This window comes from Cupressus sempervirens, chromosome 8 (genome assembly GCF_028749045.1).
Source record: "Cupressus sempervirens isolate cs-2001-9-10 chromosome 8, ASM2874904v1, whole genome shotgun sequence".
Classification (NCBI taxonomy): domain Eukaryota; kingdom Viridiplantae; phylum Streptophyta; class Pinopsida; order Cupressales; family Cupressaceae; genus Cupressus; species Cupressus sempervirens.
The window spans coordinates 142,220,674-142,246,860 of NC_143125.1; the positions used below are offsets into that span (position 1 = coordinate 142,220,674).

Below are 26,187 nucleotides of genomic sequence, written 5' to 3' on the forward strand. Positions count from 1 at the left end.
TTGGTAATAAAATGAATGCCAAACTTAAATGTGTGAACTTAGGCAATGTCTATGTACACATACTATCGTTCATCATAATTCTTAGTTATGTCACCTGACAATATTTAATCGGATTTTTTTTGTTTATACTCCTTTTGTGTTTTATTAAATGTACGATAAAAATAAATGAAAACATGTATCTTACATAGACTACCACCTTTTTTCACTATCGGCGCAACCCCTGCTCCTTGGGTGCAAGTGCTAGTTTATCAGCATTCTACCGCTAGAGCAGATATATCTGACCACATCCACAGCATTAAAGCGAAATAAAATATGTGAGATATTCAGTCGATGGTTTCCAAGCGTTCAGGAGAAGAACACAGCCACCTCAAACAATCGATATAATAATACAACAAAAGAAAACAACAGTCTTAACGGTAATGCTTTAGAAAGTTTCATTCAGCTGTGCATGAGATTCTCCAGAAATTGAATTTGATCTGCGAGAGGTCTCGCGATCGAAACCCAATGATGGATGCTTTAACACTTCACTCCTCAACAATGACCGTCTGTTCTCGGTCTCAGATCTCCTTAACAAGATGCCAGCCACGCAGATCGTCGCATCTTAAGCCCGCGATTGGCAGCTGCGATCGTGCCCTTAAATCCACAAGTACTAAATTCACTTGTTCTTTGACGCCGATTTCCCTTAAATCCTCGTCAAATCTCAGCAGCTTGCTGTCCAGCAGAGTCTTATTGCAGCGGCCTGCTTCCTCATCCACTCAGGGCCAATCGCGTGCCCAGAGGCCTGTTGCAGCCGCCTCTATATCAGAAACCAATAACAGCGATGCCCCCGCTGCTGCTTCTTTGCAAGGTGCAAAGCCTCTGCCTTTCGCGATTTCCATAGCGGTCGGTCTCATTGTGCGCTTTCTGGTGCCGAAGCCGCTGGAAGTAAGCGCCCAGGCGTGGCAATTGTTGGCGATTTTTCTGTCCACGATTACAGGACTCGTCTTGAGTCCTCTTCCAGTAGGCGCCTGGGCTTTTCTCGGCTTAACGACTTCCATAATTACTAAAACCCTAACGTTTACGGCGGCCTTTGGCGCCTTCACGAACGAGGTCATATGGTTGATTGTCATTTCATTTTTCTTTGCGCGAGGGTTCGTGAAAACCGGCTTAGGTGATCGGATCGCTACTTATTTCGTGAAATGGCTAGGGAAGAGCACGCTCGGGCTTTCTTACGGATTGACTATCAGTGAGGCTTTCATTGCACCTGCGATGCCCAGTACAACTGCTAGGGCAGGTATGATTTTGGAAACATAAAAAGAAATTGTTAATTAGTAAAATTTTCACTAATAGAGAAATAAATTTAAAATAATGATTTATGGTTCGGGTTAATTAACTAATTATTCGAAGTATAGATGCGTAATTTAACACAATTTTGTGTGCTTTGCTAATTTTACAAAAAATCTTAACAGTAGATTCAAAATTCAGCAAATTTTAATATTTTTTGAATTATAGACAAACTACATATAGAAATGCAACTTGATTGGATGGATTTGTTGCTTGATCTAGAAAGAGGATAAATGCCTTTGTTGGCATAAATCGACCTCAAATTATATATGTATGCCACGATTGCCTACCAAAATTTCAAAAATTAGATGCTCATTTTGATTTACATTGGCTTGGTGAATTCTTGAGTGCTGAGTCTATAATTGGCTAGTTTTTTGCCAGATTTTTAAAGACAAGACTAACATTTTGGGTTGCTTTAATCACAAAGAAATTGGAACACAGATTCTTAATTGAATACATGCATACAATTTTTTTAACCAATAGATTGGCAGTTCCAAATAATTTTATTCAAGCAGATTTGAGATTTTCGAATTTCCTCACCTTTTCCCCTTTACAATAGGTTCAAAGTGTCTTCTTATAGGTTGCTTTCTGCTAATTGCCTAAATTTGTACCTAATTTAATAAAACGAGGTTCAGGATTCAGTCTCTTTCAGGAACATACGTTTGATAAATTTGTAAATTAACAATTTTTTTCCTCACAGTAGATTTATAATATAGGTAATATTGAAATTTGTTTCCAATGGATTCACAAATTAGCAGATTAATGCAAACAAGCTGGATATATATTCAAGAAGAGAAAATTAGAAATTTGCAATTTTTCAAAAAATTAATGATAAATTCTGACTAAGTGTATTTTATAATTGATGTTAATCTATAAGTCTAAAAAATAAGAATAATTTATAAATGATGGGTAGTTTTCTGAATTTAGCAATCTAGCAGTCTTTTCAAAAAAGCTCAATAGTTTTTCATCTAACAAATTTTTGAACAGTGGGTTTGCAATTTTGAATAATTGTTGGATGGATTTGAAGTTCATTAATCCTTTGGGAAAACATATATCAACGGATGTGCATTTAGCAAAGTGTTCTAAGACCGTAGATTCACACCTAATCAAATTTTGAAAGTATTTCGTAATCTCACAATTTAGTAAATTACAAAAAAGTTTGATGGTTTTGTGTCAACATTGTAATTATTAAACTAGTCACAACATGGTGTTAGAGAGGATCATGGCTTATCTGTCCTTTTTCATCATGGTCTTCATATGAGATAGGAAGATTATGATAAGAGTAAGTAGATTTATACAATCCATGAGATCATTGCAAGCTGTTTCTGGATTCAATTGTGTAAGTATTTTTGTATCAATGTTTTGGATCACACTCCATGACCCTTTGGCTCTCAATCATTCATCTTGATGATGGATCACAGAGTATGACCCGAAACATTGATGAAAAAATACCTACACCTTTGAATCTAGAACCAGCTTGCAAAGACATATGATGTTATCTAATGTTTATTTTAATGTCCTCTGGGGTTCCTCTGGCATCTTTGAGGGACTCTCCTCCTTTGGTTATGAACCGTGGGGTGTGGGCAGGTCCTAATTTTTGTATCTGATTCCTATTACGGAACCAGTTGTGTTTATCTTTCAATTTGCAGGTGTGAATCCTGGGTGGTTAGGTGTCCATGTTTTACTTATTCGCATTTGAATATTTTTTTCTCTATTAACACCCTTCTTTTTGCAACATAGGATTTCGATTCAAAAGTAAAATTTAAACAAATTACTGGTCTCACATACTACTCGAAATGACTATGTGAAGACCTCTTATACGCCTAATTTGATAATTCATCAAATAGTGGTATGCATCATTAATACTGGGTGCTACAGAGGTTGTGGCTAGTCTTGTGGTGATTTGGACACACTAGAACTCTTGACAGCTGAAGTAGGTTCTTGAAAATAGAGGACTCATAATAAATTGCACAGTGACAAAATTATCTGTTGTAGTCTGGTGATGGCTGTGTTCAAGCGTTAAATTATAGGGTCTCACTTTTGTTATGGTGGACTCACTCGTATTAGGATGATTTGGCTTTGATGCTGTGGCAGTTCTAGTCGTATCAAGTAGAATAGAGTAGTGGCAGAATAGATTCTCTTTCATGTTCTCAGGTATTTAGTCTCTTTGGTTCAGCCTGGTTGGATTTGTATTTTCATTCCCTTTAACGGTCTTATCATATTCTTTGAAATCACTAGATCTTTTAAGCTAAGGAGTTGTAGGATCCAAATTCAGTAGAAACTACATTAGAGCAAGTTGTAAGGCAAAGCAAATTTTGGGTATTATTTGGATGTTTTTGATGTTCGTTGAGACCTTAGCAAGTGTTGATGTGAGTTTTGTTCCACTACAATATGCAGAATCAAATACTTGATGTTAGGAGAAACATCAAACAATCAATCCTCTCTCATGCTAAGCTTGCAAAGTAAGGTCATGAAATGACTTCAAGGTTCCTTCAATTTGTGGAAACTCGCTCAGTGAAATAATGTGGTTTGTTGGGATTCACAAAGGGAAATACGCTATTCAGATAATAGATATCAATTGCCTGTACTTCTAAAGATCTGGCTGGACATTGTGCAATGGAAATATAGTTTTGATCTTCAAACTTTCCACTTTAACTTAGACTTAACTTCTACTGCTACCTTCCTCTACTATGAATGCAAGGAAGTATGGATGAATTTGGACTCTATGTATCTTTATTAGCATCTCCACCCACCTACTGCAAGCTTCTAAGGAATACTCAAATGGTTCTCACATTGTTATCTCCTCTTCAGTCCCATCAAATGGACACAAACTGAAGACTAAATATCAATTGAAGTTAAGTGCTTTAAATTATTGGCTAACCACACAAGTCACACTTACAATCAACATGAGGCTAGTGGCCTGGATTTTTCTAGTCAATCAAGTAAGCATTCACAATTACTTTGAGATAAAATTCCAATCTAAGTGAAAGATGCACAAAACCATGCAATATTCCAATATTATCATATATATCCACCATGAAGACCAACAATGAATAAAGAACAATTTTGGTAGTACTTTGGCAAAATTTTTGCAAATGATGTGAGCAAGCCTTTATATAGAGAGCTCAATTATAATGAATGGCCAAGATTGATTTGAAATCAAGGGCCAAGATTAAATCACATAAGCCCTAATTAGGATATCTATAACTACAATTGGGCATGACTTTGTGGGCCAATTAGAAAATTGTATTGATTTCATGGACCAACAAGAAATTAGAGTAGAAATAATCACTTGAGCTATCTTCAGCTTTGCAACATTGGGCATAATTGAATCTGCTAGTAATAATTGGATTGTTTCTCTAGGCACACTATCCTTTTCATTCCATTTTGCCAAAGACATGGCTGTGGGTTTCGACGCTACCCCTTTAAGAGCTTGGCCATATTATCCACCCTACACTAGCAAAGATTGAATCTTCAGCTTCCATAGAACAATGTTGGAACCATAGTTTAAATTCTTGCCGAGACATCGCCGATAAGTCAACTTATCGTGAGAAGTTCGGCATGACAAGAAATAACATGATTTTATCGCCGGAATTTGACGTCGAGAACTTCAACTTATCGCGGTGATAAATTGGCGATATATTGGCGATAAATTGCCATCTTCTCGCTATAACTCAAGAACTTCTCACGGGCGGCACTAGTTAAAACTTGCGTTTGATAAAAACGTTATTTCGCATCTGTTTGCTACATTTGGCGTCTTGGGTGGGGAGGAGAAGGGTTTTGGAGCAAAAAATAGGTGTAAGTTTTAGGAGCGGATTCGAAGCTCTTTCCAAGCAAATCCGGATCCACAAGTAAGTTTCTCAATTTTTTTTTCTTTTGAGTTAAACATTTTTTGTCTTCCCATACTTGCATATCTTGCATCATACTTGCATATCTTGCATTTGTAATGTTTTATAATACATTTTACAGTTTTAGAGTGAATGAGTCATGATAAAGAGGCAAAGATCTAACACCATCTTTTTGCAATTTTCCCAAAAACAATCAAGTTTTTCTCAATAATCTCAAAACTTTAAGGCATTAACATTTTTTGTTTTATTCTCTGATTTTTCAGCAAATATGGCTTCCTCTGCATCTAGGGCAGCAGCATCTTCTAGTGGTCCTGTAGCATGTCCATCTGGATTCATATGCACGCGCTCTAAAGGGGCTAGAGACTTTGCATGGAAATATGCCTTTGAAGGAACAGAGTATAATAGTGTCATATGCATAAAATGTGAAAGACAAATCCGTGGAGGCATATCTCATTTGAAGTACCACCTTTTTGGTATAGAAAGGCGTGACACAAGGATTTGTGATGCGACTATGGAGGAAATAAAAAGGGAGATGATCTTTGGTTAGTGCCCAAGAAGAGAAGAAGTTGAAAAGGGAAAGGGCAAAATTGGCCATGAGGGCAGCCATTTACGAATCACAAGGTATGTTTCCTTTTAAGTTTTAACAATCATTTATTATTTTTTAATCACAACTAATGCTTGTGCTAAAACAATTATCAATTTATCATGATTCATAATGAGATGATGTGGGTTGTGTCATGTGACTAGGTATCCCAACCACCCTTGATGAAGAAGAAGAAGCAATTGAGGGGATAGTGGGCTCTTTTTGTGGCCCAAGGATCTGCGTACGGAACACACCTACTCGTGGCGGGTCCTTGGGCTCAGCTTCCACTTCTACTAGGTCTAGTAGACCGCAAAGCTCTTCTATTGATGGTTATTTTGTGCATAGAAACGCACTTGGAGCACAACCATCATTGGAGGGTACTGGATGGAACCGTGATGTGCATGCGCAACTTGACATTCAATATGTTGATTTTTGGTTTTTTAACAAGTTCTCCTTCAATGTTGCAGCAAGTCCATATTTTCTGAATTTTGTGATTGGTTGTACAGTAACAGGAAAGGGCTACAAACCACCTACTCTTGCAGCCTTGAGTGGGAGGTAATTCACTTGTTTCAAACTTTAATACTTTTACAGTTTTACAATTTACTTGTTTTTGTTGAAAGTAATTTTTCTTTAATCAAACTCGTGTACTTAAAGTGAATATCATTTTTTATGTTGTGCTTGTAGATTGTTGAAAGATGCTATTTGTAGGGGCAAAGAAGTGTTTGAAGAGCAAAGGTTAGAATGGAAACAGTATGGCTACACCATACTTTCAGATGGATGGATAGATGGAAGAAACTGTACCATCATCAACTTTTTAGTTTCTTGCAAGGATCAAGTGATCTTTCTTAAATCCTTGGATACCTCGGACAAGATAAAGATGGTTGAGACTTTGGCTTGAATGCTAGAGAATATTGTGATAGAGGTTGGGGCTAAAAATGTGGTGCAAATCATAACCGACAATGCAGTAGCATATGTGGCAGCGGGTAGGATCTTACAAGAAAAGCATAACACACTCTTTTGGTCTCCTTTTGCAGCGCATGTTATTGACCTTCTTTTGGAGGATATAGGGAAATTGGATTGGGTGAAACCGGTTGTAGAGGAAGCAAGGACAATAACAAAATATAACTACAATCACCCTTGGGTCCTTCACTTGATGAGAGGCTACACCAAAGATGAGGAGTTGGTTAGACCCGCGGTCACAAGATTTGAAATGATTTTTTTAACGTTGCAAAGTGTTCTTAAACATATGAATCCTTCGAGGCAGATGTGTGTGTGTGTCCAAAATGGCTACAATCAAGTTATTAAAAGAAGGTCGATGGGCAGAGTGTTGCCCGCATTGTGTTTGATCTCCAGTTTTTTGAGCGAGCTTCAGAAATTGTGGATGTGAGTTGGAAACTTCAAAATTTGATTTTTTTTTTTGTACTTATTAATCAAGTCTTTCATTATTATTTTATAACCTTACTCTCGGATTAATAATTGTTTTCTACTTTTCAATTGTAGGTGGTGAAGCCGTTGGTTAGAGTTCTCCGCTTGGTAGATGGGGAACAAACCCCAATGGGGTCCCTTTATGAGGCCATGGATAGGGCAAAAGAGGCTGTAAGAAATAAGTACTGGGGAGAGAGCCTAAAATTTCAGCCCTTATGGGATATTATTGATAGGAGGTGGAGCAATCAGCTCCACCAACCCATTCATGCAGCAAGGTATTTTCTCAACCCTTGTTACTACTTCTCTCCATCATATGCGGATCCCAATGGAGAGGTCATGGAGGGCTTTAGTGAATGCATGTGGAGGATGGTACCCGACATTGCAGTGAGAGACCTCATTGTGGCTGAGATGAAAGTGTATGAAAATGCAACGGGCAAACTATTCTCCTCAGCTTTGGCAAAGAGAGGCAGATAGACTCAGACACCAGGTACAATATTTGGAATTTCGAGTCTCTCACATGCATGTTAAGTAGATAAATAAGCTACATAAACTTGTCCTCATCTTGCTTTCTAACTCTTTAATATTTATCTTGCAGATGCTTGGTGGTGAAATTGGGGTGGTAATGTCCCTAATTTGCAAAAGCTTGCTCTTTGCATCTTATGTTAGCCTTGTAGCTCATCTAGTTGTGAGCGTAATTGGAGCTTGTTTGAATCTATTCACACAAAGAAGAGGAACAAATTGGCACAAAAATGCCTAAATGACCTTGTCTTTGTGCATTATAACCTTAAGTTGCACATAAGAAAGGTAATGGCAGCAGCAATTGAGCCACTTGATCTGGATGACATAGATCCTTTTGGTGATTGGACAACAGAGGAGCAGCCTTCACTGTTCACTGAGGATGAGATATATGAGTTGGAGAGGGAGGCTATGGAGGAGGGTGCTTTTGTAGTGGGACTAGACAACATTCAGGAGGAGGGCAGTGAGAATGAGGAGTCTGAGGACAGTGATAGTGAGGATGAGGATGATGAGGAGTCCTTGCCAGGGCCAACACCAGCACCACCACAGACTACTGCTACGGCTAGAGCTTCTAGACCCCCTCCCTCTCCCATAGTTTTTACTAGAGCTACTGGGATGGGGAAGAGGAAGAAGTAGACTAGTTTCATATTGAACTTGACATTTGGATTTGCTTATATTTTGAGTCTTTGACAAAGACAATTCGGTATTTACTATTTGTAGCTTGTTTCAGAGTTCAGAGTTTGTAGACTGTGACTACATCGACATTCCACATGAGGATGCGATTTTGTTATTTATTGCATTTATATATATCTAGATCAGCTTGTTTGGTTTGTTTACTCATTTACTGACTCAATACATGCATCTACTTATTGAATTTTGTGAAAAAAATGCAAATTTAATTAAATTAAAGTCATTTTTTAAATTCCCGATATTTTTCCGAGAAGTTGCTGATTTTTCTCCAATATTTGCCAAGAATTTTTTTTTTGGCCTCGCCAAGAAGTGGTCAAGAACGAGAAGTTGAACTATGGTTGGAACCATTGAACTTTTGCACCTCAAATCTGGTAATATTACTTAATGGTGATTGCTCATTTCTCAAAATAAACATCTTCTATGCAAAAACGAAGGTTTATACCAATTGTTGTAAAAGTAATATTGCAAAAAATATATAGAACAATAAAACATGAACACAGATTTACGTGGAAAAACCCCATAAAAGCATACTTGGAAAAAAAAACCATGGGCAAAGATCTTTGCCACTATTTCTTAGGAATTTTCATAGCTACAACTTTCAAAATGCACATGAAAATATGACTTCTCGTTGCATATAACAAGTGAGTTGTAGAGTCATAATTGAAGACAACTTGCTATTTGTACCCCATGATGACTATTTGTCACTGCTGGAATAACACTAGAATTGTCTTCACATTCCATTGTTCAAATAATGCTTTCACCTTACACTTGCAACTCTTGTTCCCACACTTGCACTATCAGCTTCTTGTTGTTTTACTTTGTTGAATGAAAATGAGGATGAGAGGTAGTTTTATAGAGTTTGTGAAATCTGGGCAGGGCTTCTAGGTCCTTAGGGTTTTGTCTTGGGCACAAAGTTCAAAGAAAAATTTGATTTGTTTAATAAATATGTTTGCTTGGCTAGTCACAAGAGACGCTTGGGCATCCTCGAGATGGTTTGTAGTCTCCAAGCTGTCCCTTCCTTGGATGTCTCCTCAATGTCTTGATTGCATTATAGAGATGATAGAGTTGGTGGCGGGGGGGTATAATGATAGTGTTGGAGATGCACACATTTTGGAAATGTAGGTTTTTTTTTTGGGTGTGGGGTATGCATCCTTGTGGAACACTGCTTTGAACAAAAGAGAGAACCTGTTTTTGGCAATATACATTAGGATACACAAAGGGTGAGCTCACCGTGAGACTTTGTAAGGCCCCTTCTTGTTTCTTGGAAAACCTTGTCATTTTTCACTCTCTAGACTCACGGAAAAATTTTAAAATCAACCAAAAAACTTCATTTAAAAAAAATCAAATTTAGGAACATGGCCAAATGTAATATCATGCCAAGAAAAAATATCCTTAATATTTCATTCCTATTTATCACTAAGAAAGGAAGATCACAAATTAATCACTTAAATATATTATATGGTCAAAAGGCAAGTGTTCAAAATATTCAATTTTGTTGCAGTAATTGTCACATTCTAGGAAGGATACCATATCAGATAGAAGTTGATAGAACAGACCTGATTGCTAGCATTTTTAAGAATCATTAACCATCTACTATGGACCATAGAGTGTTAGGAATACTAGACCACTTATCGACAACTAGATAGTATTAGGAATACTAGATCACCTACTAACAACTAGATCACGGTTCCAATTGTTGAAGTTTTATAGCTGCAAGAGAGTTATTTGTTTGGGCTTTATTATCTCTCTCTTAAGGAGCTTCTTTATTGGCATCTTGTGCGTCGACTTAGCACAGTGCAGTTGTATATGACTATGTTGGCAGGTTGTTTCATTGTTTTTATGGTCGCCCATTTCATACTGAAGTTGTCCTTTACTCTTTTGGAGGCATCGGCCAACCTTCCTTTGGTTCTGCGTAATGCTCTTTACATCCGTCCTTTCATAATCTTGGAGGTCCTTAAGAATGAGGTGTCGTTTCTGTTGTTGGGTGTTAATTGCAAGAAGTGCAAGCTTTCTCTTGTTCTCAGTATTGACTGTCTTTTTCATTTTTTATCAGTTGTATTGATGGTGTTTTCATTGTTCATTAGTATATTGCTCTGCTCTATAGAGGCTGTGTTTTTTCAATATATGTATTTTCTTTGTATTGGATGTATCAGGTTCTTAGTCACTGTCAGCGGTGTATCAGGCTCTTAGTCACAGTGGTATTCTGCTGTATCGTTTTCTTATTCAGAGTATGGGTGTTCAATGTATTACGACATTGGGTTGTGTGCTTATCCCGCTCCGTGGATACCTGAGTCTCAATGTATTCACATATATATATATATATATATATATATATATATATATATATATATATATATATATATATATATATATATATATATATATTTCAGTATGCTGTGAGTTCTGGAACAACCACACTAACTGTATATGTGCTGAGATTCAGTTATTTTGTATTATCTATTTGTATATGGTCTGTGCACGTGTGTGTGAGAGATCATTGAGCATTCTGTGATTCTTGATGTTTGTAATCAGTTGTTATAGAAGTCTGTGAGACTGTGAGGCATTATTGATAAGAGAATAGCTAGGCTTATTGATTGACTGATTGGAGACTTCAATCAGAAGCGAGAATACTTGTATTTATGTTGAGATCTAAATAAAAGATCTATCTTTCAGGTGTGGCTAGGTTTTTCACTCGAGTATGAGGCTTTTCCCTATCGAGTGACTAGGATCGCTTCTGCAAATGTAATAACACTGCCATTGTTATAGGTGTGTTCCAAATTCAGATTTAAAGACTTATATATAAATATGAGAGGATGAGACATGTCTCTACAGTTAATCATCATTAGATAATAATAATATATTAACAAAAATATAAATAACCATATATATATATATAAGAATATTTGTCTAAATGATGATTTACCATCAACAATGTATCTCATGATTGAATCAATTTGATTGAAGCTACGAACTTAACACTCCCTCTTAGCTAGGGAGGATTGTTATAGAACACATTATGCTGTCAAGTATACGAAGAGATATCATCTCAGTATGATATTCCTGGAATGACATATTTAAGGATATCAACCTTAATCCATCAACTTAGATGTTATCTTTCAATATAATCTGAAGTATGTTTCAGCAAGAAATATCAATCATATGATATTCATCGTACTTATATTCTTTTGGTATGTGCACTGGAATAAAATCCTTGATGCCTACCAAAAGAATATTTTATATCCTAGTAGGATATGTGTTATCTGATTACCAGCACTCCGGGACAATAACTTAATAAAGTCAATCAAATAACTAGTAATCAACATGTCATGAACTCTATCATGATCTCTGGCACTCCAAGACAGCAAGTTAATGTAGTTTGATCATGATATGTTCGTTATCATGACTACCGGCACTTCGGGACAACAACTTAATGTACTTTGTCATGATAACATGTCAAGCTATTGATAAGATCGTCACCTTTCATGACATAATCCACATATGCAAAATAATAACCACTATGAACCAAGTCAGAGGGTCAAGCAAGGGCTTTCACATTGACTTCTCTCTCAGAGAGAAGATTGCATTACAAGGAATTTCACTTTGAACTTCTCCTTCATAGAGAACATATCATTCGCAAGGGATTGCACCACAAAATTCTCCCGTTGAACGATGATCTTGGGAAGTTAGGTCTTGTAGATACTCCCTTAGAGGCTCTCTTTGCCTAAGGATGCCTGTCCGACTCCCTTTGAATCTAATATCAATCTTTCAACTTTCTGGTGACAAGTTGTTACTTCCTTATGATGTATACTGTTAAGGAATAAAATACTTGGTAGAGTTTAACCTTTGATTCAATTGTTTGACTATTGTGAATGTAGATGCTTACAAAATCTTCTATTCTGCAATAGCACAATAGCTGAGGTATGTGATGCTTTAGGATTACTTTGATATATTATTCTTGTGTTCAAACTATACAATGAATGATACTGATATTGTTCTTGTTTGGCGCATGTATATGCAGATTGCTAATAATAATATGAGTGTATTGACATGCTTCTAGCGATCCACATAACTCAATATATGTATGAATTTGAATGGACAGTCTCATGTAGAGACATGATTCTACGTGTCCCTTGGATCCGTAGGGCCATGCCTTGACATGAGGTGTCCTTTACAAACCTTTACTATAATCATGATCGCTGATGGCATATTGAAGGAGCCCGATTTCCATTGGCAATGACTAATATATATTCACAATAATATTTATAGATCGTGTGTGACTGTAAAGTCATACACGATCCTAAGTCATGATTACAATATGTGCAGATCGTATGTGGTGTTTACACAATTTGATCGCTTGGCATCATAGCTTCGATTGATCACTATCAAGATTAAATTGAACCATCTGAATAATCAGTTTATACTAATATGCAAACATATGTATGTATGTATGTATGTATGTATGTATGAGTGAATGTATAGATTCAACATCTGAGCACTAATTAAACATTAAATATCAGATTGATGCTATACATTCAACACTCCCTCTTAGCAATGGAGGATATGATTATGTCACAAGATGGTTACCTTGGGCTCTTATCAATCTTATATTAAGATGCTCAACATAGACATCCTAGAAGAATTTTAGTTATCTGATCTCCGACACATTCCGTGACAATACTGAGTATAGTCTATCAGACAACAACCTTGATAGAATCATTATATCTAGCTCATCTAGGACTAATGTAGTCTATCATGATTTCTTTATTGTCATAGTTTTTGGCATAGCCCAGAATCGATAACATTACAATGAATCAAAAATCAACACAAGTGATATCATGATCTCCAGCTCATTTTGGGACAACAAATGAAGTCAATCATGATATCTTTGTTATCACACAATCCGACACATTTTGGGACAACAATTTAATGAAGTCTATGATAATAGGTCAACCTACTGTTGAGGTCGTCACCTTACAATAGAGACCTAGTTACCATACCAAGTTTTCCTCTGAAGTAAATCACTTTCAGCTTTGCAAGAGGTTTGGTAAATATGTCGACAAACTGTTCTTCAGTGCTGATATATTCCAACTTGATGACACCTCTATCTACCATATCTTTGATGTAGTGAACAAGTATCTCTATATGTTTGCATCTGTTGTGGAAGACTGGATTCACTGAGAGTTTGATGCAACTTTGATTATCACAATGGATGATTGTAGGTTTTAGAGGCTTTCCAAATAACCCAACCAGTAACTTCCTTAACCACACTGCTTCTCGAGCTGCCATAGATGCGGCTATGTACTTTGCTTTGGTGGAACTTAGAGCAATAGAAGATTGCTTCTTGCTAAACCAGGATATCATTGCAGAACCAAGACTAAAACAACAACCTGTAGTGCTCTTTTGATCAATTGAACATCTGGCTCAATCAGAATCTGAATATCCATGAAGCTCTACCTCAACTTTTTCATATTTCAGCCCAAGTCCAATAGTGCCTCGCAAGTACCTCAAAATGTGTTATGCTGCCATGAGTTGAATCTTCTTAGGTTCGCACATAAACTTAGTGCATTTGTGGTATAACAAATATAAGGACGAGTGTTCACTAAGTACATTAATGATCCAATTATCTGTCTATAATATGTAGGATCAATGGCCTCAGACTCATGTGCCTCAGTATTGAGTTTATGGAGATTTGCCTCCATAGTTATGGATGGTGGTTTGTAGTCCATCATGCCAAATCTATTCAATATGTCAGTGGTATACTCCCCTTGATTTAGGAAAATGTATTCTCTCTATTGTCTTACTTCTAATACCAAGAAGTAGTGTAGAAGACCTAAATCTTTCGTTTTGAATTCAGATATGAGGTCTTCGCCTGTAATCAAGAGATCATCAACATAGATAACTAGTATTAACATATCTCCCTCTAATTTCTTGAAGTATATCTTAGGATTTGCTTCATTTCTTGAGTACCCTAATTTGGTAAGGTAGCTATCTATTCTCTCATACCACTCCCTGGGAGCTTGTTTAAGACTATAAAGAGCTTTCTTTAGTTTGCATACATGTGACTCTTTCTTGTGGATACCAAACCCTTTTGGTTGTTCCAAGTATACTTCTTCATTGATGATTCCATTCAGGAATGTCATCTTTACATCCATCTGATGTACCTTCCAACCTTTGGATGCAGCTATTGCAAGTAAGTTCTAACAGATGTGTAATGAGCAATAGGAGCAAAAGTTTCATCATAATCGATCCCTTCGTTTTATGAGAATCCTTTGGCCAGAAATCTGGCTTTTTGTTTTTCAATACTGCCATTAGGTGCTTGTTTGATTTTGAATAACCATATTGGGGAGACAACAAATTTGTCTTTGGGTCTTGGCACAATATCCTAAACATTGTTTTTTAACATAGATTGATATTCCTCAATCATGGCATCTTTCTAGGCTTGAGATTTTAGAGCTTCTTCAACATCAAAAGGTTTTGATTGAGTGGATTCATTTTGATGAGTAACATAACATGAATGATTTCTTGTCCTCTTGGTTTCTCTAAGCATTTCATTAGGTGCCACATTGTTTTCTTCAAACATTTTTCTTGCCCATAAGGGTCTTTTCTTATTGTGTGGATTTGAATTATCTTTAGGATTTGGTGTTGTTGGTCCATTATCTTCTGTGGCACTCTCCCTCTCAATTATAGAACTTTTGTCATTTTCAGGAATATAATCATCATTAGGTTCTTCTATATCTTTAGAAGTTTTGCATACAGTATCTTCGTCAAACTTCGCATCTCTACTGATTTCAATTGTCCTTGATCATGGCACATATATTCGGTAGGCTTTGGAAGAATCACTATAACCACCGAATATGCGTTTCTTTCTTGAGGGCTCTAGTTTTGTTCTTTTCTTCTTAGGAATATGGAGATATACAAGACAACCAAAGATTGGTAAATGACTTGGATCAAGTTTGTTGCTTGAGAAGACCTCTTCAAGGGTTATGTTTTCTAGAATTGCATGAGGACATCTGTTTTGAATATATACAATAGTATTAGATGCTTTAGCCCAGAATGATGTATGCAGATTTTGGTTGTGCATCATTACTTTAGTTGCTTCAATGATAGTTCTATTTTTTCTTTCTACTACTCCATTCTGTTGAAGATTATATGGTACAATATACTCCCTCTTAATTTCAACAGATATACAAAATTTTGTAAAGTTCTAAGAGATATATTCTCCTTTATTATTAGAGCTTAAAATTTTGATATTCTTCCCAGTTTGGTTTTCGACTAAAGCTTTGAATTCTTTAAATTTGTGACATTGCTATCATGATTTAACTGTGTGATTTTTGAGTCAAACTCATTGACCCTGTTTCATGAGTAGTGATTCAACATGAATCCATCTCTCATGAGAATAAATGGAACACTTAGCACTCATTGGATCTAGGTGATGCTCACAGGGGTGAAGCACCGTGACTTCCCGGGAGGTCACCCATCCCAGTACTACTCCAGCCTGAGCGCGCTTAACTACGGAGTTTCCTCCATGGTTAAACCCAAAGCTTGCAACCCCATTTGCAAAACCTTCACCAAGTGTTGTGCCTTATGAACCATTCATTAGAAAGCCCCTTAAGCTCATCAATTGATAAGTGGGAGATAATTTCCATAGCAAGTCACATTATGATATTGCTATCAAGAGTTAATTGTGTGATTTTTGTGTCAAACTCATTGACCCATGTTTCATGAGTAGTGATTCAACATGAATCCATCTGTCATGAGAATAAATGGAACACTTAGCACTCATTGGATCTAGGTGATGCTCACAGGGATGAAGCACTGGGACTTCTCGGGAGGTCACCCATCCTAACAGCAATATCACAATTTGACTTGCTATGGAAATTACCTCCTTTAAATTTGTATAGAACCTCATTTGATTCTTTCAATTGAGGAAATATATCCAAACTTTCCTAGAATAGTTATCCACAAAGATGATGTAGTGTGAATATCCTCCTAATGAAGGTATTGACATGGGCTGACATAGATCAGTATGAATGAGTTCATGGATGTTTTTAGATTTATGTTCACTAGGATGAAAAGGGGTTTTGGGTTTCTTTCCTAATGCACACCCTTTACATATTCCTTCATGCTCAAGTTTAAGGTTAGGTAAGCCTTTTACAATTTTCTCTGTAGAGGGTAACACTCTAAAATTTAGATGCCCTAGTCTTCTATGCCAAATCTCATTTGTCTTCCCAATTTCATGATTTAGGGCTAGATTTCTGAAGTTAAAAAGTTTGTATAGGCTTCCTTCCCTAACTCCAATAGAAATAACATTTTTAATGTTTGAATTTTTCGACCAACGTAGAACTTTATTTTCTCGAAAAGCAATCCGATATCCTTGATCTGCTAGACTGGATATAGAGATAAGGTTTCTTTTGATTCCTCGAACAAATAGGCCATTTTTTAGATGTAAGTTAACTCCGGTACTTAGTTGTATTGAACAGGTCCCAATAGCTTTCACAGGATAAGTGGAGTTGTTGCATATTGTCACTTCTTTAGTTGAATATTCATCAAGAGTCTCAAATTTATCTCTAAATCCGATTATATGTCTAGAGGCTTCATTGTCGATTATTGGAGCATTTTTATTGGTGTTTAATTCACTAGATAAAGCAAGGTAGAATAGTGAATATTTTTCATTCTTGTCTTCTGCATCCTTCACTTTAGTTATGTTGGCATGATTTTTCTTCCTTTCTGGACAATACATATGAGTGTGTCCAAATTTATCACATTTACAACATTGGACTTTTGATAGATCTCTTTTCTTATAGTTTTTCTTTCCTCTCTTTCTTTTGAAATTTTCCTTCTTATTGCTAGATTTTGCATGTAATGCTTGAATCTCTTCCTCTTCATTATAGATGATACATCTTGAGATTAGTTGTTCCTCCTCTTGAGTACATTCATTTTTGAGTTGATTAAATTTGGGTATAGAGGGACAATTGATACATTGAATAAAGGATTCCCATGATATTGGTAGTCCTCTAAGGGCTATTAAGGATAATTCGACATCTTCAACATTGTTTCCAATGGTTGAGAGTTGATCTCTTAATTCAGAGATTTTGGAGAAGTAGGATGTGATAGTGTCTCCTTTGTCCAATTTTGATGTTTAGGAGTTGTTGTTTTAATGTAAGCAATCTGCTTGCATTGTTTATCTCAAATGTATCTTGAATAGTTTTGAACACTTCATAGGCAATTGTTAGTTTTGCTATTGATGGAAGAATATGATTTTTAACTCCATCAATGATTAATTTTTTAGCTTTATTATTTCATCTTTTACATGTTAGTATTTCTGATTCATCTTTAAGTAATTCCTTGTTTTCCTCTATAAATGACTCCAATTCAAGTTCTTGAAGTATTGCTGTGATTTGAATTTTTTATGAAACAAAGTTAGAGGCGCCTTCCAGTCTATCCTCAACTCGTATATTGTTTACCATGGTTGATATATGAATAAAGAAAAATTTCAGTGATATTGAATCAGTCACAGTCAGTTTAATGCTTGTTCTACCAACCTTGCTCTGATACCATGTTAAGGAATAAAATCTGTGGTAGAGTTTAACCTTTGATTCAATTGTCTGACTACTGTGAATATAGATGCTTACAAAATCTTCTATTCTGCAATAGTACAGTAGCTGAGGTATGTGATGCAAATCCTGATATATTATTCTTGTGTTCAAACTATACAATGAATGATACTGATATTGTTGTTGTTTATTGCAAGTGTATGTATATGGAGATTGCTAGTAATAATATGAGTGTATTGACATGTTTCTATCGATCCATATAACTCAATATATGTATGAGTTTGAATGGACAGTCTCATGTAGAGACATGACTCTACGTGTCCCTTGGACCTGTAGGGCCATGCCTTTCCATGAGGTGTCCTTTACAAACCTTAACTAACAAACCATTAACTATAATCATGATCGCTGATGGCATATTGAAGGAGCCCGATTCCCATTGGCGATGACTGTAATATATTCACAATAATATTTACAAATGGTGTGACTGTAAAGTCATACACGATCCTTAGTCATGATTACAGTATGTGCAGATCGTATGTGGTGTTTACACAATTTGATTTCTTGGCATCATAGCTTCGATTGATCACTATCAAGATCAGATTGAACCATCTGAATAATAAGTTTATCCTGATATGCAAACATATATATATGTATGTATGTATGTATTCAACATCCTAAGCACTAATCAGACATTAAATTTCCGATTGATGCTATACATTCAACATATACATGGGTAGGCCCATTAAAATCATGCAGTCACACACATGTATTTTTAGACCCCCTCTAAATATCAGCCTTCTGAACTCTTATGCTGCCTTTGAAGAAGTGTTAGACTCCCTCTTAATGGAAGAATACTCATAATCTCAATCATCAAGAATATTCGCTTCAAGAGCCTCACTTTATCCAGTCTGATCATCAGATGACTAATGAATTTTAGATCACAACTTTTTTTGAGCTAATGTCATAAGATTGAGTCTGCACAATATTTTGGTAGTATGTGTAAAGTACTAGCCTTCTTTTCCTGCAAGAACATCCTCAAACATAAAGGAAAAGATCAAGAAAAATAACTCTTCTAGTATGTATAGAATTTCAAATATGAGAGAGACTACAATGAGTAGATAACTGTAAAAAAATAAGAATACTTATCTGCACATGAGGGTCCATAGACATTTGAGAATGGAACATCTCCTTTCTAAAGATGGTTCAAGTGGGAATAGAACATTTATTATTATTCCCCTCTACAATGTAAATTCTCACTTATTCCATTGTTAGAATTTCCAGTTACGCACTCATCTTCCCTTTTACTTCTATTTGATGGTATTCCATATGGACTGTAGATTCATCTAATATTGTTTTCACTTAACATCATTGTTGATTATTAGGATTTCTAGCAATATATGGCAATTAACAAGGATATTGATACATGATTATGATTCTAGTCATGCAGAGTTTTAGGTCCTCTTAGGTTATCATGGAGAAATGAATTTTGGGGGGTATGAATTATACTTCTCAGATTACATAGCATGCTATACATACTTAACACTGAGTTCTTTGGGTAAGTATATATTGGACCACCCGACCACACTCCATCTTGATTCATCACTTTAGTGACTAGATGCATATTGCATACGACCAATTTTAATACAACTCATAAATATCTCCATTGTGTATCTCAGGATGGCACATTAGTTTTGCTCTTAACTCAGAGATTGTGATTTGTTGAGGATCACCGATCTATGAAGCAAATCGAATCTCACTTCTAGCACTCAATTTATATCTCAGATGAAAAATGTATAAGAAGTAGACCACAGACCAGGTTGCATTTGAATCAAGGAATGTGGTAATCAGATCTTGGAATAGTTCAGTTACTAATCACGATTGCTGATGTATAGATCACACTCACTTCACTGGAAAATCCGCTCTTATGTGGGTCATTTAATGTATGTTTTAGATCACAAGAACTAGCCCATGGTGTCATTATACCTCACAAATATGTGGTTGTCGACTGTCATATCCTCCCTCATAAGCTTCCTAGATGAACAAAGAATGATCTTAATATCAAATCGGCTCAAGTTACATGTTAATTAGGACAGTTGTTTCATCATTGATATCCCTTGTGAATAATTAAGGTTTCTTTGTAGTGTTTTGAATTATTTGACTTCTCCTCTATTAATATCTTTCGTTGTTTCCCAAAAATCTTCAGCAACCATAAAAGTTACTCTAATCCATCTTTGTAGTGCCGAAATTACTGATAGAAAGGTAACATTTAATTATTCACAATAGACAAGGCTCTACAAGACAAAGACTACTATTGTATTCGTGGACACACGATGCACTCCATTTGCTCAAGAAACTGTGTTAGAGAAGAAATGTTTGAAGCTGTGGTTAAACTCTTCAGATGTTATGTTCCGAATATTTGAAAAAAAATAGTGCGTATGACAGGAGTCAATAGCTCAAAGAAAGCAACCCGATAATACTGTCCTTGTGCTAATGTCTGTTAATGTTTGGTAGCTTCTGTCGGATAACTCTATGGATATACATGTCATTATATATGAGATATAATTCTATGTGAGATGTAAACTTATTATATGTGAGAAATATATATATATATATATATCCAGAAAACTCAACATGGTATCAAAGCCAGGTTGCAAGTGTAAGAAATGATTATTGGCATTTGTCATTGAAATAATTTATCACACATGAAAGGAAAGAAAATAACAAAATAATGAACTATTGGAGAATAATGTGCACATCAACAAGTGTCATATTTGAATGATTTAGATTAGAGAAGTTGATATGGAAAATTTAATAGTGATGTTCACCAATCTGCTCAAAATTTAGACCAGCAATACAAAGTAAATGGGTGAAAGCGAAGATAATTTCATATTACAACGAAGACACAAACATGGCTATTGTAATACGCTTAGTCAATCAAGTTATATTAATTCAAAATGTGGATGTGAGGGAGGAATGCCTTCTCGTTTCAGATGTTAAACTTTTTGAACTTATACGAGAATGTGATTTGGTCCTAAAATATTCGATGTATCCCTCGTGAGCATAAGTTTTTATATTTTCCTAGAAGCATGAGTTTTAATATTTTACTCTGGTTATGTACGAATTTGGTTATAAAAAGAAATGCTTCCTTTGGTCTTACAATTCACCGCAATAGGTCGACAAAAAGGCACTCCAAGATCTCCAAAATAAATCTAGAGATTTGATGTATGTGAATTTGTACAGCTTCAAAATGGGATCTTCGTTCGGCTTGCAAGATCTACACTAGATGGGAAAATCTTTTGGAAGAATTCCACATCAGACATTCTTGTTCACCAAGAGGTTGAAGATTAGGAAGATACTTTTTGCATGAGAGAATATCATATCAAAGAAACGTGAATCGGAATCGGATCGGAATCGGCAAGGTCGAATCGAATCGTGAATCGGCAATGAATCGGTAATGAATCGGCAAATTTGAAAAAACCCGTTAAATTTAAAGATTTTAACAATTTAAAACTTATTTCATGCACCCTTTATTGAATATAACTTAAGCACACTATAACATCATCAAATAGAAGTTAAAACTTAACATACATAAACATGAAACATAAAATCCATCACATACGTAACTATGTTATCTAAGATTCTAAAATGTAAATTGTAGGCTAGCTGAAGTAAATAGAAATCAAATGATCATAATGATTTAAATCATAGAATGTATGTAAGATGATCCATAAGACATCAAATCATAAATTTATGTAAGAATCTAAGATGAAGATCCATGAAAGTTTGAAACTTTGAAACATATGTCTATCAATGATTCAGTATCAACATCTGTAAACAAAATATAAAAACAAGGCTCCAGCTCAAGCCTCAGGCTCATAGTCATCATCATCCTCAACATCATCCTCAAGCTCGGCTACAGCCTCAGCCTCAGCCTCTGAGTATCCAGTCTGCCTAGTAGCAAGGCGTCTAATGTAGGTCCTAGAGGACTGTCGAGCCATATCTCCCGCATATAAGATGGGCTCACGAATGTCGCTAGGGCCTGTGTCTGTGCGTGCACGTGTGCGTCTACCAATGCCTGAAGAACGTGCTCTAGCTGCCTCAGCCTCTATATCCACCTGGTCAATCCACGCACGGTCTTCCTCAGTGAAGACTGGATCTACAACCTCTGTGAGCCACTCTGATTCTGGATCAATCTCCTCCAGAATGATCGGAGAGGAGTCAGTGCCCAAAATCTGTCTGATCCTAAGACGGAGGTTGTAATGAACGAAGACAAGATCATTCAACCTTTGCACTGTCAACCTGTTTCTCCTCTTCGAGTGGATGTGCTCGAACATGGACCAACTGCGCTCACATCCAGAAGCGCTGCTTGGCTGACTCAGAATACGAATGGCAATTTTTTGAAGTTTTGGGGTTGTGGCCCCAAACATTTGCCACCATCTATCTGAAATAAGGGAAAATAAAAATAATTAGTCTCATTTACAAATTACAAATTACAAGTTAACTCTAAAATTACATAATCAACTTTAAGTTTAGAATCTAGATTCATGAACATTGAATATATTATTTAATTTTTACCTGGCTGTATTGTTTCCCGAGCATCTATGGCTACCCTGCTAGAGAAAAGTGGCCCTTCTTTATTATTGAACTTATCAAGCTCAATAATTGCAGCACTGCTATCCTCATCAGTACTCAACCTCTGGATCATTGTATATAATCCGGTGAGAACCTCCTCATCCGCCTTGAAGTCAGGACGGAAATGAAATGCCGAATTCAAAAAGTAAGCTGCTGCATGGATGGGTCTGTGGAGCTGATTCTGCCATCTCCTATCAATGATGTCCCAAATAGGGGCATACTTCTCCTGCACTCCTGCATACTGAGCTTTAATGGCCTCCTTGGCCCTATCCATGCCCTCATATATGTAGCCCATAGAGGGCTTCTCCCCATCAGCAGTTCGTAGGAGAGATACAAGAGGCTCAGTGGCCTACATATAAAGTAAAACAAAAATTTGAGTCAAAACTTAAACATAGAATAATTCAATAATATAAGGTAAAACTAAATCATTAAACAATTAGCATAGTAAACTGTAAAATATTAAATGTTAAATTGCAATAAAATTACCTTAAGTATTTCTCTAGCAGGTTTCCAAAAACCATCATCATCAAATATGCAATCCACCACATCTATCCCTGTAGTGGTCGTAGCATAGGAAGATGAAATCCACTCCCGCCCAACAAACATGCTCCTCAAATCATCCCTTGATGTCAACAAGGACTGCAAGGTGATGAAATTCGAGGCAAACCTCGTGATCCCTGGACGAGCTAACTCTTTGTCTCCTGTGTACTTCCTCATTGTGCTAAGGACAAATGAATGATTATAAATAAACTTACATATGTTTTTTGCCCTTTCCACACATGACTTGACCCACTCAAGTTTGCCAATTTCCTCCAACATGAGGTCAAGGCAGTGTGCTGCACAAGGGGACCAAAATATGGTGGGGTGCCTCTCCATCAAAAGTTTGCCTACAACAATTTTAAGATAATTAGAAATTCAAATTTCAAACATGTTAGAACTTAGAACTTAGGAAACTTAGAAATTCTAAGTTAGAATTAGAAAAAGTTCAAAATTCAAATAAATTTATTTTCAAAACTTAAAAAGTTAAAAGTTTACCTGCAGCAACATAACTTGCTGCATTATCCGTCACCACTTGCACCACATGTTGTTCCCCCACCTCTGCTATAACTTCCTCAATAACCTCACATAAGTATGTGGCGTTTTTTACATGAGCAGAAGCATCAATGGATTTGAGGAACATGGTATATCCTACAAGTAACAAAACAACGAATTATAATTACTATTAGCAATCAACAAATCAAAATTTGAAATAGTCAATCACGATTCAAAATTATGTATGTAGGAAAGTAGAATGATCAATCACCTCCACAGGATACAAGAAAATTGAGGAGTGTTCTTCCCCTCCTATCTGTCCAACCATCAGTCATGATGGTGCAACCCTTTTTGATCCACTCCTTTCGGTTGTCCTCAAGCTCATGCCTCATATCCTCAACCATTTCCTCCAGGAGGTATCCACTCAACTCAGCCTCAGTTGGGGCTTTAAACCCCGGACCACAAATGGCAACTGCATCTATCATGTTCTGCCAATAAGGAGTCCTGTCACAAATAGATAATGATATTGATTAGAAATTTAGATGTCAAAAACTAAAATCATAAAACAAGTAGATATAATTAAAGTTTTACTTTTACTTTTAACTTTAACTTTGAAGATAACAAAGAAAAAAGAATCAATTACCTGGCTGCAATAAATGGAATGTTGCAAAAGTACCAGAATTTGCAAATCTCTTTTCTGGCAGCATCATGAATCTCCTTGTTCAAACCCATGCCCTCAAGCGTGGGTTGGGAGCCAGGAGTAGTGCGGGGCACAAAGTAACTATCCATTCTGCTTTTCCGCACTCTAGGCCGCAATAGGTTGGTGTTGGACTCTGTCTCAGTATGAGACCGACTACCACTAACACTCACATGAGCACTAGCACTAGGATGAAAAGGAGGCTTAGAAGAACCCTCCCCAACACAACCTACGGATGCGGAAGCTGATGCAGATGCACTTGCAGATGTAGATGCGGTTGCGGATGTGGGAGCACGGGAGCCAATACCTCTTAACCCTTCAAGTTGCATTTTCTTAGTCAACTTGTCTTGTTCAATTTTTTCTAATGCCACTAAAGAAGAGCGTTTTGTCTCAGCGGTTTGTTGAGTGCAAACTGTGACATCATGGCCAGGTATGCCAGCAATGTGGTATTTCAATCTATAGATACCTCCCGAATTTATTTTTTCTTTGCAAAATATACATTTTGTTTGATATTTGGTTCTCCCAGGAAACTCTTCATTATATTTCCAGCATTCATCTTTTTTACCCATTGTGGAAATTGGAAAATGAAAGCAAAGGGCTGCTGCAATAAAAAAATTCATGTAAAAAATCAAAGTTTGCAACTAATAAACAAAAACTACAAAACAACAAACCCTAGTTTGCAATTTAGTAAAACTAAAAATAAAAAACATTCAAGATTTGCAAATGAACACTAAAAAAATTTAACAAAAAATGCATACTACACTAACATGCAAAAAAAAAACCAACACTTACCTCTTGCAAATGAGTTGAAGAGTGTTGATATTGACTCCTTAATGCTCCCAATGCAATTTATGGCCTCCCCAAATGGACTTCTGATCTCTTTGGTGCTCTTCCTTCTTGCCGGTTGGAAACCTACGGATTCTCTTTTCTCTTCTTTTCTCTCACTCTTCCTCTCTTCTACTCATACTAAGCAAATAGAAGGCTCTTTAGGGTTATAACAAAGAGGAAAGTCAACTTAGAAAGCAAATAAAACATGTGTTTTTTTTAAAAAATTGAACTTTCTATCCTTGCTGCCGCGGCCGATTTCTGGCGATACCCGATGGCGATTCTGGCGATTTTTTCCATGAATCGCCGATTTTGGCGATTCAGGCGATTCATGCGAAAAAATCGCCACTAGCGATTTCCGATTCGAAAAAAATCGGGAGCCATGAATCTTATCGCGATTTCGGCGATTTCATGGCGATTTTTGGAACTATGTATCATATACATATGAAAAACTTTTCGTTGAAGAGACAAATACAAAAGCCGATGGAACCACCAGCCAGGCGACCGATGAGTTCTTTGATATCTTACAAAGAAAAGCGAAGAAGGGGATCGTTCTTGAATGAAATTTTAAGCATGCAACACCTCACTATGTCCATGCAGCTTTAGATGACCTAAAATGGGAATAATAGATATTAATTAATTCTCTAAGTAATACGGTTGAATGGAAAGAGGAAAAGTACCAAATAAATTCTTGGTGAAGGTATGATATATTTTATGTTTTATTCTAATGTTAAAATTTAATCAATTCATACTGTGTGTGTGTGTATATATATATATATATATATATATATATATATATATATATATATATATATATATATATATATATATATATATATATATATATATAAAATTAAGTTTATATAAATTAATTATGTGATTATTGAATAGACATGTCTATTCAATAACCTATGCTCAATATAAATGAGAGGATGTTGCATATGGAAAACATATACCTCAACATGCAATGCCATTACATTTGCAGCAGATCCAAAAAACTCAACATGGTATCAAAGCCAGGTTGCAAGTGTAAGAAATGATTATTGGCATTTGTCATTGAAA

The 26,187-nt window shown here is 36.1% G+C and overlaps 4 protein-coding genes across 4 annotated transcripts in view; 2 read left to right on the forward strand and 2 right to left on the reverse strand.

Annotated features, from left to right (window-relative positions):
* The first annotated feature begins 412 nt into the window (after positions 1-412).
* The window catches only part of LOC149541950 (dicarboxylate transporter 2.1, chloroplastic-like), a 57,444-nt gene continuing 31,669 nt past the window's right edge, over positions 413-26,187 (forward strand). The window contains exon 1 of the mRNA XM_089797000.1: positions 413-1,273. Coding sequence (XP_089653126.1) covers positions 505-1,273 — 769 coding nt within the window. The 5' untranslated portion in view covers positions 413-504. The remainder of the gene's footprint in view (positions 1,274-26,187) is intronic.
* On the forward strand, positions 5,438-8,535 carry LOC149541951 (uncharacterized). The gene is made up of 5 exons (XM_089797001.1): positions 5,438-5,792; positions 5,919-6,309; positions 6,439-7,137; positions 7,255-7,666; positions 7,775-8,535. Exons 1-3 carry the CDS (start codon positions 5,765-5,767, stop codon positions 6,650-6,652), a joined length of 633 nt encoding a protein of 210 aa, XP_089653127.1. The 5' UTR covers positions 5,438-5,764; the 3' UTR covers positions 6,653-7,137; positions 7,255-7,666; positions 7,775-8,535.
* Positions 21,604-23,208, reverse strand: LOC149541952 (uncharacterized). Its single transcript, XM_089796999.1, has 3 exons — positions 23,058-23,208; positions 22,515-22,920; positions 21,604-22,380 (listed from the first exon to the last, which is right to left on the reverse strand). The coding sequence occupies exons 1-3, from the start codon at positions 23,175-23,177 to the stop codon at positions 21,800-21,802; spliced, it is 1,107 nt and encodes a 368-aa protein (XP_089653125.1). The 5' UTR covers positions 23,178-23,208; the 3' UTR covers positions 21,604-21,799.
* Positions 23,188-25,780, reverse strand: LOC149541953 (uncharacterized). The gene is made up of 5 exons (XM_089796503.1): positions 24,247-25,780; positions 23,875-24,107; positions 23,607-23,759; positions 23,235-23,458; positions 23,188-23,193 (listed from the first exon to the last, which is right to left on the reverse strand). The coding sequence occupies exons 1-5, from the start codon at positions 24,918-24,920 to the stop codon at positions 23,188-23,190; spliced, it is 1,290 nt and encodes a 429-aa protein (XP_089652629.1). The 5' UTR covers positions 24,921-25,780.